Consider the following 18,387-nt stretch of genomic DNA (forward strand, 5'->3'; position numbering starts at 1 on the left):
GGTGTCCCTCTCAAGGAATGTGTTTACAATTACTCAGATTTATTTTAGACTTAGGAATCTTCAAGGTTACCACCGTCTTCATCATTCTAGTCTGATGAATTGGCGTCAAAGAAATAATTCATAACTTTATGAAGTTTAGGTTTGGTAGTTTAGAAATTGCTTTATTCGCCAGAGTCAAACGTTCCTGTGATATCAATGCGCCGACAAAGCCTGTTTGAATGCCGAATCTCTGCCAAAGTAAAATGGCGACCGTCGGTACTGAAATCTCGCGAGATTTTGAAGACGTTTGTAGCGAGATGAACCAAATATGGGCATGTTTTCATGACTAGGTCTTTGTCCTCACTTTTCGGTTGATAGTCATTGACACACATTGTACGGGAACTAGTTGTGAGTCCTCCTCATTCTGTACACTGTAGTTTGTTCCAATCACTGTTATGTCTTTTTGAAATGTAACGACATTGGTTACAACTCTATATCCTATTAGGCGCCGACGTAAAGCTAACCACTTAACCAATACGCGTGGATTTCTATTGCTGTTGATTGCCGCTGAGGTTGTTCAACCGTTTGAGCCTGCAAATGAATTTGATCACGGCCAACGGTATAACGCTGGCGTTTATGTTTTATGAATTGAGGCAATATGGTAAGCTAAACTCCAGCAAAACGATTTTTGCAGAGTGATTACTTGCTACATTTGGATAGAACTATTATTTTCATCATTGTAACGTGCTTGCTGCTTTTCATGGCGCATTTATTTATACCGTGCTTTCTCAGTCCACAGGCAATCGGAGAACGATGATAAAACTTGTGGATACCATACGTAAATCAATGGTTACTCTGACGAACTCGACCGATCAAACCGCCAGGAAAAAAAATATTTGCCATTGTCGTAAGACTTATAAGTCGTAACCATTGGATTTCCACGAATTCGCCACAAACAATCACACCCACAAACGTGTCCTGGGTACAGAAGTCAATGGGATTGATGAAATTGCTTGATTCTTATTTTCGACTGCCATCGATTGAAGTAATAGGATACGCCCGGGAAGAACTGGAATCCACCCAAACGTCCATTCGTCATCTGATTAAACCGAGCACGAACATCGATCCGGGGAAAAAAAACAATAGTAATCAAACAGAGCAGACCCCGGTCTCACGACCTCTGTACCACCGTTTGGACCGCCGCCATGTTTGTTTTGGTACAAAAACTACAACAAACAAAGATCACACCAGTTCTGGAATGTTGTACACGTGACTTTCGTCCAATCACCGCATCGCATACGATCTTAGGTAATCAACGACACAGTCTGTGACAAGTGGATCTCCAGTAGCTGCTTGACTGGTGAGATATGCATGGATACATGGGAAAGACGTAACACCGCCGGATGATAAGCTATTAATGGACTTGAACACACCGAGGTAACGATTTTCGCATCAGCAACCTCCGAGGGCTGTCATTTTCTAACTTGATAACGGAGATGCTGAAGATCTCTAAGTGGCAATGCACGTTAGCTGTCAATTCCTATTTCATTTTGACTGAAGCTATAACTTATATACATTCCCTCCACTGGGCCTCATATTTCCAAGCATTGGCTTTTTTATGAGCCAAAACTCGTTACGGAAGGCGCATAAGAAACTAAAGAAAGGCGCACAGTCATTCAGAGCGCAGTCGTCACCTACGCCCATGACGCTGGTAGACTGACGGCAAACGGATACGCATATTGACATCCTGCAGGTTGGAGGTAATGAATGATTGCTATATTCTGTATTCGCTGGAAATTAACCTACGGGCTCAATATTACCCGAGTCGAAATGAAAGGGCTGCACTGACTGGTCCGGACGTTTGAAGGTGACGGTCGCGGATAGTGTGTGGCAGACCCAGCTGTGTCTCCGCTGATGGTCTTGTCACGTCAATCACCGCCTGTCAATCATCCGAGTACGTCCTTCAACAGTGCCAGCTGGGATATGCTTCTGAAGACCGCGTAAACATCTCCGTTGTAAGTATATATCAAAACCTTTCCTCGTGTATGACGTAAAAGATGGACGCTTGGGTGTTTTTCCCGCCTATTGTACATCCTGGTGTCGTCTGTCATGTGTTTTTACCTGTCAGGATTCCAACCGTCTCTCGTTGGTTTGCCCAGGTCTCCAGAGGTTAGGTATGTCAGGAACGGCTTAGCACCTACTCTATCCTCGGCGTTTATTCTTTAATCACGCCGCCACAGACTCAGGAATTTCTGCAGATCAGGGTCTAGACATTAGCTATTTATACACCCCTTAGGGGACTGGTGCATAGGTATTCTTTCGTGGCGTAAAAGAAAGTTGCTATCATATTAATGGCGGTGCATTTCGTGTTATCGATCGCGCTGTTGGATCTTGCTTGTTGACAGCCTCGCGCGTGAATCAGACCGAATGATAGAAATGATATCTGACGACAAGTTAGCTCGTAGAGTGCAGCTTTGTTATGTGATTTCCCATAACGTTTCCCTTTCCATCAGCGGTGCCATCTCGTTAGGTTTATCCCGTCGTATTGCCTTGATTTTGACGAGTACGATTAACGCGTTTTGCTTTCACCCCAACGTTCCCTGGTGGAAAGAGAGGGAATCTGTAGGGGACTACAAGTTAGATCAGATGGGTGTTTGATTTGACGAAGGTACTGCTGTTCAAACCCCGGTCCATTTCGGTCTTATTGGGTGGATAGAGTGGTACGTGACCCGACTACTACTAACAAACCTACCGGTATGCCCGTGTTCTAGTTATTACCCTTCTCGGATTAACATATGTCCCTCATCAACACGTTTACATTGCAGACATGTTCTCATCGTATCAACCGTCGTCTAGTCGTTGTCATTTGTCTTCTTGTACGCCAGGGGAATCCGAGACATCCCCGTACATTGACCTTGATAATCTTTATAAATTATTCACGGTAAAATTATTGGAAAGATTGGGAAATATCACACGTCATCAAATTGGTTGGTACTGTGCGGGATGTTCGAGTTGATATATTTCCAGAGTACGCCAATAGACGTCGTGTATATTCTACAGAATACTCCTACTTTCGTTTGCGGCTGTATTATAGTTGGCAGTATAAAAGCATACATAAGCATGAGATATTTCTGATGTCAGAAAGGTTGGGAACATTCCCACAACCCCGCACCTCAGATAAGTCCGTACAGGCAATGCACCGGACCGTGACGGGGGGATAGTATCAATTTGTCAGCAGCCGTGCACGTGTGTGCCTACGCTTTCCTATTTGTTTTAAGTGCAGGCAGACAGACAACCGTTCGACCGACAAGGGAAGTCATGATGGCGGCCTTCTGTGCCGCGCTGTTCCTGACAGCCTTCCACTACACTACAGGTGAGATTCTTGCATCGTCTTTCAAAACTAGGAACTACAACATGTACGCTGTTCACGGTCGTGTTAAACTAACCACATCACTGTTTCCTGGCAAATTCTAAATCATTAATCGGGGAGCTACAATGTAAGGGAATTACATTGTTATGGATGTGAGAAAAACACATTTAGTCCTGGAAAACTAATTCTACTGAAGGACTATGACATGCTATATGATTCTTCGCGACCTGCGCTTGATATGATAGAATGTACCGTAACTTAGCCTTAACTTGGGTATTTTTAATTATTTGCTGTTGTAAAATGTTATATCTAAGTTATTATTTTTTGCATATATTGAGATGTTGAAAGTTGCAAGTGATCGACTACGTACTTGTGGGATATTTTACAACAGGAAAGTCCCTCTTGAGTATGTAAATGCTCCTTTGATCCATTTACGTGCAGTGGATGGGAAATGTTCATTCCCCCGGTGGAGAAATCGATCAATCGGAAACATTCGGGTGCCAATAAATAACGGCTGGCGTTCGCCACTGCTGCCGTTACGCAAGTGTGAAAAACGCCCCACATAAGCCATGTACCGGGTCAGTGTTCTCCATCAATTCAGTATTATACTGGACTCGATTTCCCCACAGATTAGCGTGTGTTTCGATTGTCCATAATGTCATCATGCGTTAAGGCTGATTTGGTCCTGTTCCGTTGCCAGCAAAGAGGAAGGTCTGTTTTAGAATGAATTCTTTCTAGAACGAATTCTTTCTAGAATGAAACCAAACGATACCAGAAACGGGACCTATTCGTTTAGCCGAGCGAAATCTGTTCTACCTCATGCTATCTGATGATGGGTTCAATACTTGATAAAGTCGTGATTCTATCTTTATAATCTAACGTAGTGTTATCCATAATGTTTGTAGCAATGAATATGTGTGTTCTTGAGAAACAACGGACCGATACCATGGCCCCGCCCACCTTTGTCCATACGTAGAAATGCAAAATGAAAATGTAGAAATGCAGAAGATTGACCAACATACAGCCAATCTCTTAATTCTGGAATGTTTGTCTATGTCAAAAGAAAGGTATACCAAAGAAGACGTATTCTTTCTTTTATTTTGTGAGGCTTACTGAATAATAAACAACAAAAACATAGAATTGGAGACAGAACGATATGTTATATACCGTGTCGATGAAAGCTTAAGAGTTATTGTTGATGATATCGTATCGTTTCTGCTATCTTGTATGTGAACAAGGTGGGCATTGCTTGAGCATCAGAAAGGCCTACGGAGTGCCCCCAGTCACCATTGACCCTAGACAATCGAGCCGCCCAGGTTATGTTATGGATGTGTCTTCCCTTCACTAAGTTTTAGGAGTTGTATGTTAACGAGTTTTTGTTGATGACATTTTATCGTTTATGTTATCTTTGTGAACATGTTGGGCATTGCTTGAGCATCAGAAAAGGCCCGAGGAGTGCCCCAAGTTGCCATTGACCCTAGACAATCGGGCCCAGGTTATGTTATGTATATGTCTTCCTCGTCTAAGTTTTGGGAGTTGTATGTTAAAAGAGTTAATGCTAAAGATATTGTATCTGTTATCTTTGTGAACAAGGGGGGCATTGTCTGAGCAACAGAAAATGCCTTCAGAGTGCCCCAAGTCGCCATTGACCCTAGACAATCGAGCCGCCCAGGTTATGTTATGTAGATGTCTCCCTTCGTCTAAGTTTTGGGAGTTGTGTGCCGCCGTTGAGGGTTACGATTGATCGAGGCTCTAGGTTTTTAGCGAACGACCCCTATCGATCGGGGAAACCAATTCGTCACCCAAACCCTTTCCGTAGTTCTCGTCGCTACACGGGAATTGGAGGTAACAATTCATTCCGGTCGAATGGGATACGGCCGAAAGAAAGGCTTTACAAGGCCGCTTGCTCAGCGAAACATGCAGCGGTTTAACGTTTAACCTCCATTAACATTAATCCGCCGGGTTACATAAATCCGCCACTTTGAAAAACAGTGTGTTCGATCGAGAGATCTGTAGTGCAGCACTCCCAGATATGCACAGTTTAAATATACAGGAGTGCATTATACTGGGCGATGTTGGGTTGGAAATCTGTTTGGACATATCTTTTCACTGAATTTCAGGGTGGCGGAATTATGTACCCTGTTGGAATTACGCTAGTAGATGTTGCTTGTGGAGAGAAAGAAGTAGAGCTGTTACACTAAAAGGGCCAAATCCGCAATTTACATTAATCTCCGACATTTGAATAAGTCGCTAACATCGTGTACATGCAGGCTGCCTGCTGGAGTGCTTGAAAAATCAGTGACTGGCGTTAACTATATCGCAATGCGTTTGGTAATAAGTTCTCCCTGCTCTTTCATTTACTACTTGGCTGCGTTTCGGTGGCGTTTGCAGCAATCGTAACTAATTACGTCTATGGTCTACTTCGCCTACTGTAATTCCAAAATATGAAGCACACAGTCTGTGTGTATGTGTGTGCAGACTCCCATAGGGGAAGGGATAGAGCGGTCCCTGTATCAGCTATGGGCAGCAGTGAGCTGGCTCTGTCCTGGCCCCTGAATGTTGCAGGTTATTCCTCCTGTCGAGCGAGTGAGCCAGTCAAAGATGGATGGAAGTCATTATTGCCGTAATTGGCATCTTGTCTCGGGGCAAGACTCGCAGGCAGGCTAGAGGACGGGAAAATTAGAATTGCTCGTGACCGTCCGAGGTCGTAACAGCCCGCATATTGGCGACATGGAAGTATTACTTATGATCTTGTTCTGTCGTGCGGAAAGGCCTGGATAGCGCGCCGCAGGTAAAATTGCCCAGCCTGCTTCGGGAACACAGCTAGCATGAAATAATCCAGACGTTGCGTTGCGTCTATGAATATGCTTTTACATGGAAGGATGGGCAAACTGGGTAAACCGTACCGTTCCCAAAATCATTAGATGAACTACAGTTATCATCGGAAAGAAAAAGGAGATACTGTTTTGGGTCTGTCTGTCTGTGTGTCTGTCTGTGTGTTTGCGTTTCTGAATTCTTGAAGTAAGCATAAATTCAGAACCTCTTGGTGTATTGAGATGATATTTGGTTTGTAGGTAGGTGTTGGGAAGACAAAGGTCAAGGTCGATTTTGGGACCCCTGGTATGTGACCTTGTTTTAGTAAAGTTATGATCTTTCCCACACCTATCGGTGTGTAGGGCTGTGCCCATCGCTGTTTCTATAGCCCTTGAGCCACACATCTGCTCTGATCTGTGGACTTTATTTCCTCTATTAAACAATAAGACTGCACAACAGCAGCATCCAGATTGATTCAAAATGGTTTTGAGTTAGAGTGGGTACGCCGTGTGTAGTAGTCAGTGTTTATATTCATTCGATATATTCGTGGTTACTGTACATGTGTCATTTTCATGACATCTCTTTTGTTTTTGTGAAATCAATGTATTATGAAAATACACCATTATGTTAATATAATTCATGCAATGTTGATTGAATACAGAAAATATTGAAAAGGATTGACGCATGCGCACTACAGCTTGTGATGATATGTGTTCAACTACCATACTCTTCCCCATTACTGAAGATAAACTACGGTGTCAAGTGAAAAGTAAACTTGAATAAAATCTATGACAAGAACCATTCATCAAGATTCTTCACGGCTAGTCAGAAACTCTTCGTGGTTAGACGATTAAGAGAAAAGTAATATATAGCGAACTCATGCCTTTCGCTTCCGCATAGATATTAATCCTCTGTAATGTTTTAACCTTTCGCAGCTTGAGCCAGTCCTTAATTAACAGTCCCGAACGAGTGCATACACCGCGGATTTTTAATCAACGAAATATCATGGGAAGATTAACAGTGGTGTTGACAATCTGCCTGTGATGTCATCTATGTGCATACACGCAGGGCTGAGTAAAAGTGCATGCATCTGATTTTCATCTGAGCAATCAAAGAAATTAAGACGATGATGCAGGCGTCACAAATTGCTTAGATTGGTGATTTTTGTAGCTTAGGGAGTAAAGCAATATGAAAATCTAAACCTCCATAAAATGTCAGAGATTTCTTTGTAATTGTTTAACCCAAACACAGAGTACGTGTGGGTGGGGCGTTGGGAACAGAAACTTATTTTTGTCCATGACCCCTAACGGGAAATGAGTTTCGAATCTAACGTGGTTTAGAGGTGAATCTTGATTTCTTGATAACGCCGATAACGTCTTTCTGTTTTTGGGGCGAAGTGTATGCGCGTGTGTGTGTATATGTATGTGTGTGTGTGTGTGTATGTGTGTGTGTGTGTGTGTGTGTGTGTGTGTGTGTGTGTGTGTATGTGTGTATGTGCGTGCGTGTGAGATAGAGATAGTTCATTTTATCGTTGCTGTGAATGGCTTGACTTTCTTTTTTTCATCAGGAGTGACAGTGTCGCCAGGGTCCTACACCACGGTGACTGGCTTCGTGGGAGACACCGTCATCCTCCCCGCCAGTCACGGCCAGAACTACACCGTCTTCGCCGAGACCTGGAACAAGATGATCGGCGGCGTGCACGGAGTCAGGCAGGCCGTCTTCATGTTCTCCCCGGTCACCAACACCACCATGTCCCTGGGCCCGCTGAAGGGACGGGCGGAGCTGGGAACGAGGGGGTCACTAAAGGTCACCGACGTCAGACGAGAAGACGAAGGGCTCTACGTCCTCACCAGCCTGCTGGATGTGATTGGACAAGAAGAATACTACGTCATCTTGAGGATACTGTGTAAGTGGCCACTTAAACACTAGTGATTGGGTAGGGCACATGTGCTCGACTGTTAGTGACAAGGCGGTCATATGGACTTTCATTTCTATGATAAACCCCGGGGAAATCAACGGGAATGTAACAATTTCCACCTGTGATTATGATATGCCTAACATCAAGGCGATCTTTGACATAGAAATGAGCGACATTCCGTAGTGACAGTATGAGAGTTGAGTAATGAATACTCGGGAAGTGTTTTGTTCCCTTCGTTGAGTCTGAAGACATGGTTGTCAGTCATGGTTCTACATGTAGATTGCTAGTATATAAACAAGGGTAAAGGTAAAGGTAGTCCCATAGCCTTTCTAGGATCGCAGGGGCAGTGGGTTGAGTGCTGAGCTGAGGAAAGTCCTGCAAAGTGCATCCTCTGACACAACATGTCAGAGGATTCTAACCCAGGACCTCTGGGTTCTGGGTCAAACACCCAAACCGTTACGTCAGCACGACGGCACAGCTAGTATAGATCCAAGTCTAAAACATCTTATTCTAACAAATTTCCCATGTACATATGCATTTAATGGTATTTGTTACAGTAGATCTACATCAGCTTCTTTAGTGATGGTAAACTTATTCTCTAAGGTGTACAGTGTGCATCTGACGATATCATTCTCCTTAGGTATTCCAGATTCATGAATCGATCAACAATCCCTCTTGTGTGTTGCTCACAATAGATCGTGGACAACAGGAGACAATGTTATCGAAGCACAGGGCAGACAACTTGGAATCTACAGTCCCCAATGCTTGTAGTATACGTCACCTTGCATCTGTTGTGCTACCTATACAGTCATTTGTTACTGTCAATAGCCATCTTTGGGTGCAGCATAACGTCCACAATCTGTGACAGCATGGATTAGCTTTGCAAACGTATCCCTCCAGGTGTTCCAAGGTGATTAGGTGTCCGGTTCAGTCCGTTCATGACACCGAAAGAGTTTAACTATCAGGCTATACAACAGCATGGTGTGATTTAAAGCCTTGTATAGCCGTGTAAACTGTATACGAGAAGAGGCCAAAAGACGCCGTTAACATGTTATTACCCGTGGGACAGTACTTACAAACCCGTCGCTATTTTGTGTTTCACGTCAGAAACAGCGCTTAACAATCTCTTTCCCGCAGTTTGATGAGGCGGTCTTTCGTTTTGGCAAGATGCATATGCTGCTGCATAGATAGGTTTCCCACAGGTTCGTGGAGTGAATATATGACTATGAATGTACAAAATACAAGCGGTTGTTGTGGACATTTTACATGCTGAATAGGACCTGTCTTAGAGACTGACGAATGATGCTTTTACGAGGCAACGGCATTTTCTGGTCATTCGGTGGAAACCGGACATTCAGAGGCTTTGATGGTTCCACTCAGAATACCATCATCCACGAAATCTTGTCACCATCGCACTTTGGCGGTCACAACATATGTCGGAACTTGAAGTGAAGCAAATCTAACGACTTTGGTCGTCACGCAGTTCAAACTCAACCAAGCTTGATGAATTACTAAGTTGTTGTTTTTTTCAACCAGAAACTGCCTAATAGGTGATACATCGAATACATTTGACAGGCTGACCATTTATCTAGTATTAAATATATTACAATGTATCTGAAACTAAAAGAATCTGTTAACTTTTTTTAAATTCCACAGCAAGACCTGGTGTAAAGATTGACTCCAAGAAGACAGTGGTGGCAGTCGAAGGGTCCAACGTCGTGCTAAACTGCTCAGTAAACGACAGCAGCACACTCATCCATCCGCCATCTTGGAAACAAGATGGCCACAAAGTGAGGGGCAGTCACGTGGTTACTGGGAACGTGATTCGGGGCAAAGGTTACGTGTCCCGTCTCGTTCTCTACGCAGTGAAGAGGAACCAGGGAGGGAACTACACCTGCCAGGCCTTGCACCGTCACGGGAGAGAGTCAGATTACGTTCAGCTGGAAATAAATTGTAAGCATTGACTTCTGATTCAGTTTTCACATGTAGAAGACGATGCCGAACAAATCAAGTACTTGAAGTGAAAATTGCATATTGCTGTTAACCAGATAGCTAATGGATCGATAGCTTTTATATTACATGAATACAACACTTACAAGTTGAGTGACAAGACAAAAAAATGTACCGGTATTGTGTTTCTCTTCATGATTGACACAGATTATGGGAAATTAGAATACTAAGTACATACTGCATTGTTACTCACAGGCTCCTAATGTCAGAGATATGCTTCCCGAAGGAACGGGATATTAGCACTCTTAGAAGCACCTCAACACATGGACGATTCCATTTATCGATCAACTGAAAACGAGCCAAAACATTTACTTGACATTCGTTGATGAATTGGTTGCTCACCCTGGTTTGTCTGTAAAAGGAAAAGCCAATCGTCGCACGTATGTCATTTGTGGCAAAAGGTCACACGGCTGTGATCGCTCAATTCCCCAGGCGTCAAACAGGGTCGATGGGGGTCTCATTAGAACGTTCTTCACACAAAAGTGGTGGTTGACTGAACGAACAATGGCAAGTTCACGAACTCTATTCGCAGTCAGCGGAGGAAGAAGATAGAGTCTGTTGTAATCCTGATGTTATTAAAAACCCGGGCGGGTGGTCGGCTACATACTGCCGTCTCAGTCCTTGAGGCGCTTGATTAACTCGGTTCCACTTAAGTACCTCAAAATGAAACATCTACATCTTTTCATTCTGTCATTCTCACATGTGGCTATGGATCCAGGTGGTGTCCTCTATCGGTAATGCTGTATAAAGCGACGGTAGACTCTACTTTTCAGTAAATCTTATATGCTGGAGACAGACACGACTTTCTCAATGCTAAGGGGGAAATTCTTTGGCATATCAATTCCATCCTCTTGGAATAATTGTAAACAGTGGTCTTTTTGATACATAAAGAAGTGGATTGCATTTCTTTGTAAAAAAGAAGGTTTGTTGTGGGAAATAGGGTGTCCTTTATTCACTGTACTTCGATTACCAAATTTTACCATGTTGTTTTAAACAAAGTTATTCGCTAATATTCTTACAGATCCAGGAAAAGTCATAAACGTAACCAACGTCAGCACCGATAGGAACACGGTTGCTCTTCGGTGCCTAGCGGAGGGGAAGCCAGCCCCGAGCCTGGCCTGGTATCGGTCAGGCTTTCCTCAAGCCATCCGGTCTCGACAGGGAGTCGAGAAAGTCGAGCAGCTCGTCCTGACCATTCCCAAGTTCCACCGGAACCAGAGCGGGGAGTATTCATGCGTAGCCGGCAACGGGATAGGCGGGCCGCACTCCACCGCCGTCTACGTATCGTTCGTACCCAGGCAACAGATGAGGAAACCAACGCCCGGGAAAAACAGGCAAGGTATTGACACGACAGGAAGATGCATGGCCAGCTAAGCCTGGATATAGGCATAACGTACCGTTCTAAATCATTGTTATTGACCTGCCAGAAGCAATTTCAGCATGTTATATGCTGACGGTACAAGAACATAGGGGATATTGATGTTATAAATCCTACTGCCAAATACTCTCTTCCGCAGATAGGCTTCGGTGTCGTCACCAGGGAAGATATCAGGCAGCATATCAATCATCCCAATACATGTACCATAAAACATCTGCGCGGGGACACGAAAATAGCCGCGCATTAGGTTTGAGAGTGTTTCAACTCCCTGTATCTTCCTCACGGAAGTTAGCTGCTTGTTTGTATTCCCAATTCGTAGCCAAGATCTTATCAAGCGTACCGGAGCGGACGTTAGAAGTTTTTACGACTCCCCGAACTGACTGTATTTCATCTGAAACTTGTCAACCTGTCACTAATGGCCGTTTTATCAATCCCTTGACGTGAATGTTAAAGAAGCGCTCATGGTGCCCACTTGCAAAAAGTATTTGAGAAAAAAAGCTTCATCCTCTCAAACTACTTACCGTACTCCCCAAACCGACTGCATTTCCTTTGAAACTTGTCAACATGTCACTAATGGCCATTATATCAATCCCTTGACGTGAATGCTAAAGAAGCGCTCATGGTGCCCACTTGCAAAACGCATTTCGAAAAAAAAGTTCCATCCAGCTAGTCACCGTGCTTCTTCACACACAGAAGAGGACTACGTATCAAGGGTTTTATCTAAATCTTCATCCGACGTTTAGAATGCCAGTACATATTTTAACAGTCAACCGCGATACACAGAACTGACATCCTTCAAAGATATCTTTCCTGTCATCACCAGTTTCTTTGTTTTACCATTTTCACTGCATTATCTACGTCTTACAGGCTGACGCTTAGCGATACCAGAAGCTAAAGCTATAGAGATGTTATCAGAAGCAGAATGAAGTTGCCAACCGTTTGCATGAAGCTGCGACGAGAATCACTAAACCTCTTGCGAAACGTAGAAGGCAATGGGAACGTCTTAAAAGCTGTATTTGTTCCGCCAGTGATTTCTTCAACCTGATTGCACCTTGCTGATGATTACCTGAATTAATCTGTTTTGCGGAAAAGGGATATCTTTATGGAATAACACTAGCTGAATATGAAATCAAAGTCACAAAGTCATGGTGTCATTTGGGATGCAAAAAGCTTTTACACTTGTTTCAACATAAAAAAACTTTGGAACAATTACTAACCTGGCGTTCCGTTGAAATACCTAAAAGTGGAATTCTGTAATTAGACTATGTTTATCTGAGTACTAACCAAAATAAATATTGTGACTAATTTTCTAAAATAAGCAGTGACGTAAATACTTTACCAACTGACGTCTAATGATTATGAGACTGCCATGGTATCTCTTGACGTATACGTCTGTTTTCATGCTACGTTTATCTGAGTGCTTTACCAAAGGCACTGAAAATTCTGCAAACCGGTGAAGCGGTAACGTAAATCCTTCACCAACTGACGTCTAATGATTATGAGACTGTCGTGGTATCTCTTCAAACATATGTCTGTTTTCAGGCTCGGTTCTTGTCTGGGAAAACCAGCTCCTGCGCGTCATCGTGTTCTCCGGCATTGCCGCCTCCTCCGCCTGCCTGCTGCTGGTGATACTGCTGACGGCATTGGTTCTTTATCGGGGAAGGCAAAGGAGTCGAGCAGAGCGAGACAGCGATGATCCTCAGGCAGCTCCAGAAGCTCCGAAGAGGCCGACAGAAACAAATCCTGACGACTGCAAGAGACCAGATGTTTGGCACACACCGAGCATCAAGTCCATCCCAGCTTCCATGTGTAGGTCACATAAAGCAGCCAACTTAAGTAAGTAACACGTTCTGTTTCGCCCGAAGCGATGTAGTGTCTGATGCATGATGTTTCACTGCGGCTTCTTGACATCCACTAAGCCCTCGAGAACATGAAATGGTATTTGAAGATCATGCCCTGCATCTGTTTAGAATAGACAAGACTCTCGATGAGACTTCCAAGTTCAAAATTTTAGGAATCCTCCTTTGATTTTGACAGTTTTCAACCCATTGTTTCTTTTAAATTTTTGGTCGCCGGTGCAATGATGGTAATAAAGAATAAAAATTGAGAATTTCTTAAATCAGGTCATAATCAGAAACTGTCTCCGTCTGTTGACATTACAGCACTCATCATGATAAAAGTTGAGGATAAGTCTACACGTGGATGTTTGTTGAGAACGAGAAAACAATCTTTAAATGTATACGTTTTCTAATAAAGTTGTCACCACGTTGCACTGAGAATACACATAAAAATGTTGGGCCTTTTCTCTCCAATCCATCAAAAGCTTCATTTCCTTTTGTAGTTTCATACTTCATATTATAACAAAATATTGTAAAGTGAGGACATATTGCACGGTAAGTACAAAGGTCGTCCTAACCTTAGAAAGACTAGTATTCAAGCGTGAAATTGTTTTTCACGTTTACCTATCCTGGCAACTATTCCACAAAATTACAGGTGGCACTAATGCGTCCCTTTAGAATATAGCGTACATTTTATGTCTATGAACAAATATGAAAAGGGACACGGCTAAATGGGCAAAGTTGTAGTTACATGCCCTGATAGGTATAAGCGGTAGATGTTAGATATCCAAGAGACGACGTGATAGCATGATGATGTTTACATATGCGTTTTGTGTGTGCGTGTGCATGCGTGTGTGTGTGTGTGTGTGTGTGAAAAATGACGATGGAATGTGTCACACACACACATACACATTTACAAAGAGAGAGAGAGAGAGAGAGAGAGAGGTGGGAGGAAGGAAGAAGAGAGTTTGTAGAGCAGCATTTATTTGCATATATTGACGGCTGTTGTGTCCTCGTTACAGGAAGGTATGTGGGGAAGGTGGTCATTCCTTACGAGTCAGGACAGCCCGGATTTCTGTCCCTCAAGATCAACGACACCGTGCAGGTCCTGAAGGCCAGTTCCTCGGGTTGGTTTTACGGCACCAGCGACGGCAAAATGGGCGCGTTCCCCGGTGCGTGTCTGGACATCACCAACCGTAGCTACTGCAACGGCACGGCCTGTCACAACGGCGAGCCAGAAACGGCGGACCACGTCCGAGCGCAGGAGAGACCCGACGGCCAAGAAAACGCTCCACGCCGTGGCAACAACAAAGATAACTTCGACACACATCACTCGAGTCCGGACACTGAGAAAGAATACTTCGTAATTCCACTACAAAGACAGTCGTCTGAAATGTCTGAGGAAAAGGCGTGCAACTGCCTGGAGTGTAGAGGTACGGGCTGCTGCGACGAGGACAAACGAGAAGCAGCAAAACTAAGAGAGCGAAATCAAGTGCTAGACTAGCAGTCTGCAACGCATGTAAATAATGCTGCAGAAGATTCCTATGAGATGTATGATAAAGGGAATGGCTTTCTATTTTGTAATGTGTAAATTGTTGGACCACATCTGACGGTCTTCATTGTAATGTGATCAGGTCAAGCGCAAGTACGTACTTTCCTTCAATGCATCTGAACCGCATCTGAAATGTTGCTGCACTCGAAACATTTGTAGGGCAAACATCTCTCAGTGGAACAAATCATGCAACACGCTTGATGCACAGTGTGCAGTCTTGATGTTCACAGATGTATGTATGATGGCCTAGAAACTATGTGTTGACAAGCTTAGTCGCACGTCCTCCTACGTAATGTGACGTTGCCACTGAGTGGTAACAAATAAAAAGAACGTCATCCTATCACGTCGAAAGCAAATACTCAGCAACTAAGACCCTCGTCGTGCAGATGACAATTGTTATGAAATGTCTTTGAGAACTTTGATACCAAGTAAAAGTAACTTTACCCGAGACTATTAAAGTGTGGCAGACGTAAAATGGCAGAGGACTTGTATTTGTTTTTGTCTATTGATATTTCAGAAATAGAGACAGAAGTTGTGTCTATTGAACTTTACATTGACATTCAGATCCAAGTTCTGGTGCCTATATGGCTTTTAGGAAAGATCAAACGACGTCAAGAGAAAATTGTCTTCTTTAGCATAGACGGCGTTCGGTGCAAGGTGCTGGCTAGGCTTTTGGCACTCCATACACGGACGGAATGATGAAAGATTGCGGCTGTCATTCCAGAGTCTATCACGTAGGGGTGATGCAACACTGACGAGACCATTAGAGGCCCCTTGAGTGCTGCTGTGTCACAGAAGCATGAAAGAAATATGCCCATCGTATCTCATGTATCTGTCAGGATGCCAATATATGAGCTTCCCCGGAAACTGTACACCTACCATTAGTGAAACCAAGGGAGCTCTAGCTCTTTTGTGGAAAATTGCGCTCTAAGATATAACGTGACCACCCAGGTACACTCTAACTACACGCAAGGGCATATGTCATGGTTAATGCACTGTCAACATAGAAGCTAACATTGTACTCTACCCATCTCAAAGCCACTCATTATGCCCCGAAGTCATACTTTTAATCTAGCTGTTTTTCATGTCATCTTCCTTCGCTTCGAACGCTTGAGAGAGTCGAATGCATCTATTTTTCATTACTAAGGCGCAAGAGCCATTTCATAAGTCATTTCATGCAGTGACAAAGGTCGTCCTCTTATCGGCGAATATAAATCACTCTACTTGAGGAAGAAGATAGGGTGGGTGTTTCCAATGCAGTGGCTGGCATGGCCTTTTTGTGTGTACTAGAATAGAATTGCCAAATATATGTTTTTGTGACAGCATTCAACTTTGGAAGTTATATGTTATCAGAAACTGTATGAATGATGTCTCTGTATTCCCTCATATGTTTAAAAGAACTATCCTTCATATGATGATGTCTTGCACCGAACTACGGACGTTCACAATTTTTGCAGCCTCAAGGCATCATTCAGAACATTTAGATGCTATAATTCAAAGACTTTGCTCGGATTGTATAGACGCTTCTTCTTAAGTCGATAAAAGCCAGTATAAAATTTTAAGAACACACATGATATATTAATATCTTCATGAATGAGATGTTAGCTAAACTACGACACTTAATTTTGGGGGACTATCTTGGAGTTACTAAAATGGTTCAAACTTCCCTCGCAGCACCTTATATTAGTATCAGGGGCTTAAAAGGTCATAACCTTTGACCCCACGTAGTGGCGCCATAAACACGGCGGTCTTCGCGAATGAAAGAGAATTAAATGTACACTTTAGTATATTTCATACCTAATCTACCAAAGATGATCAATTTGTTGACAAAACATCAAGTTAAATATCTACAATTGAAGGCATATTTCAAGAGAATGTAAAGTGGGGAGGTGAGCATCGTCTTCCCGGCAGCAACGAGCAGTCTACATATATACAGTATTTCAAATGTTTAAATGTAGACCTTACAAATACTGTAGCCTGCTCTTTATGGGAGATTATGACACGACACAATACAAATCAGCCCCAAGCACACCTTAGACGTCACCAAATGGACATTTAAAACTTGTGCCAGGAAACTTTCCCGCCGCCAGAAAGCTATCGCAGCTGACCCCTGGATGATAGAGGTCAGACGTCGTGCACCTGATAACTCAAACATGTCGAAACTTGTTCTTCCTTGAGTTTCCACCAATGTGTATAGTTACTCGCGCTAAACACACCTTTGTTGAACTAATCTTGTTAGGACTATACACGGTACTCTCACGGCCAAGGTGGAGGCCTAAACGGACATTCAAAACTTCCCGTCACTAGAAATTTATATGACCTCTGACCTCAGGATATTAAAGTTCATCAACCAGATCCTGATTACTCATTCGTGTCACTTGTCCAAACTTGTCGAAACATGTTCTTTCTTCGAATTTGTTTTATCTACTATTATGAGACGCGAAGTGTCTTTACTCTTAGTCAACCATCGCTAATCAGAGTTCACCTCACAAACACTGAATCAGCAAACGAACCATCTACTCAACATTCTACAGACGGCAATCGGAACAGAAATGACAAATAGTTTGGTAGATGTCGCCGAACTAAATCATATCAAACCCAGTGATTCAATCTATTCATACAACATAACCCCTCAATACGATTTGGCGAAGACGTCCTGGCAGATCTTAAGTAGTCTTAATAGAATTGCTCCATTCCATAACCGCATACACTCAACAAGTCACCTCATAGCTATGGTGATAATAGAGAGGCTGGACCATCATCCGCTAAGATACACGGCTTTCTCGTCTCCAGCAGGGCTTTGTGTAAGATGGACGTTTAAGATTCATGGTGGAATGAGAAGTTGTTGAGGGCAAGGTATGGGCGCTATCTGAACATGTACAGATCTGTTCGCTATCGTCTTAGCCGCGACCTGACGACAGAATCTGACGCACGGCTGCGAGGATGATACAAAATAAATGCTGGTACTCATTGACCCTGTCGTCCATGGAGATAAAGCAGTCCCGCTTAACAGCGGGAGGCGTTTGATTTGAAGTCGTGTTGGACAAGAGGTCGCCACCGCGGGAAGATTTATTTCTGCGATAAGGCAGGTGCTGGAGACGGGCGATTATTTAACAGGGGAAGGAACAGGAAAGGTCTTCCTCTGGGCAAGTAGTGTATGCATGTGCTCGACGGACCGTGCGTGTTGGGATTTCTGATAAACCACCGCCGCTCCGAGCAGAATTCAATGATTTTTGTGAAAATGCTTGGTTGCTGAGAAGATTTGAATGCATCATATTTTTCTCTGATATGAGGCAATTCTTGAACATTCTTAAGGCGTTTTGACGACTACTTTTGTGTATAGACATTGCATGATTAACGGGTTGTTGGTAACCGGGTGCCATTGCCATAAACAAGCCGACTATAACTTCCCTTGAATCCATATTTTTCTTTTAAAAATCACTTTGCTTGGGGAATAGAACTAGTCGTCGATAAAAAACGCTTAACTGACACAAATATATAGTCACCTACAGCCAGATGGACACGACG

General features: G+C 43.3%; 1 protein-coding gene across 3 annotated transcripts; it reads left to right on the forward strand.

Annotated features, from left to right (window-relative positions):
- Window positions 1-911: 911 nt before the first annotated feature.
- LOC136444954 (uncharacterized) lies at window positions 912-16,184 on the forward strand. 3 transcript variants are annotated; one of them, XM_066442747.1, is made up of 7 exons: window positions 912-1,994; window positions 3,258-3,352; window positions 7,731-8,069; window positions 9,738-10,034; window positions 11,113-11,430; window positions 13,012-13,305; window positions 14,330-16,184. In XM_066442747.1, the coding sequence occupies exons 2-7, from the start codon at window positions 3,298-3,300 to the stop codon at window positions 14,809-14,811; spliced, it is 1,785 nt and encodes a 594-aa protein (XP_066298844.1). In that variant the 5' UTR covers window positions 912-1,994; window positions 3,258-3,297; the 3' UTR covers window positions 14,812-16,184. The 3 variants fall into 3 exon arrangements, with proteins under 3 accessions (XP_066298844.1, XP_066298846.1, XP_066298845.1); XM_066442749.1 differs by having other exon boundaries at window positions 3,263-3,352; XM_066442748.1 differs by lacking the exon at window positions 912-1,994 and having other exon boundaries at window positions 2,031-3,352.
- Window positions 16,185-18,387: the final 2,203 nt, after the last annotated feature.

The sequence above is a fragment of the Branchiostoma lanceolatum genome, chromosome 11 (assembly GCF_035083965.1).
Source record: "Branchiostoma lanceolatum isolate klBraLanc5 chromosome 11, klBraLanc5.hap2, whole genome shotgun sequence".
NCBI classification, from domain to species: Eukaryota; Metazoa; Chordata; class Leptocardii; order Amphioxiformes; family Branchiostomatidae; genus Branchiostoma; species Branchiostoma lanceolatum.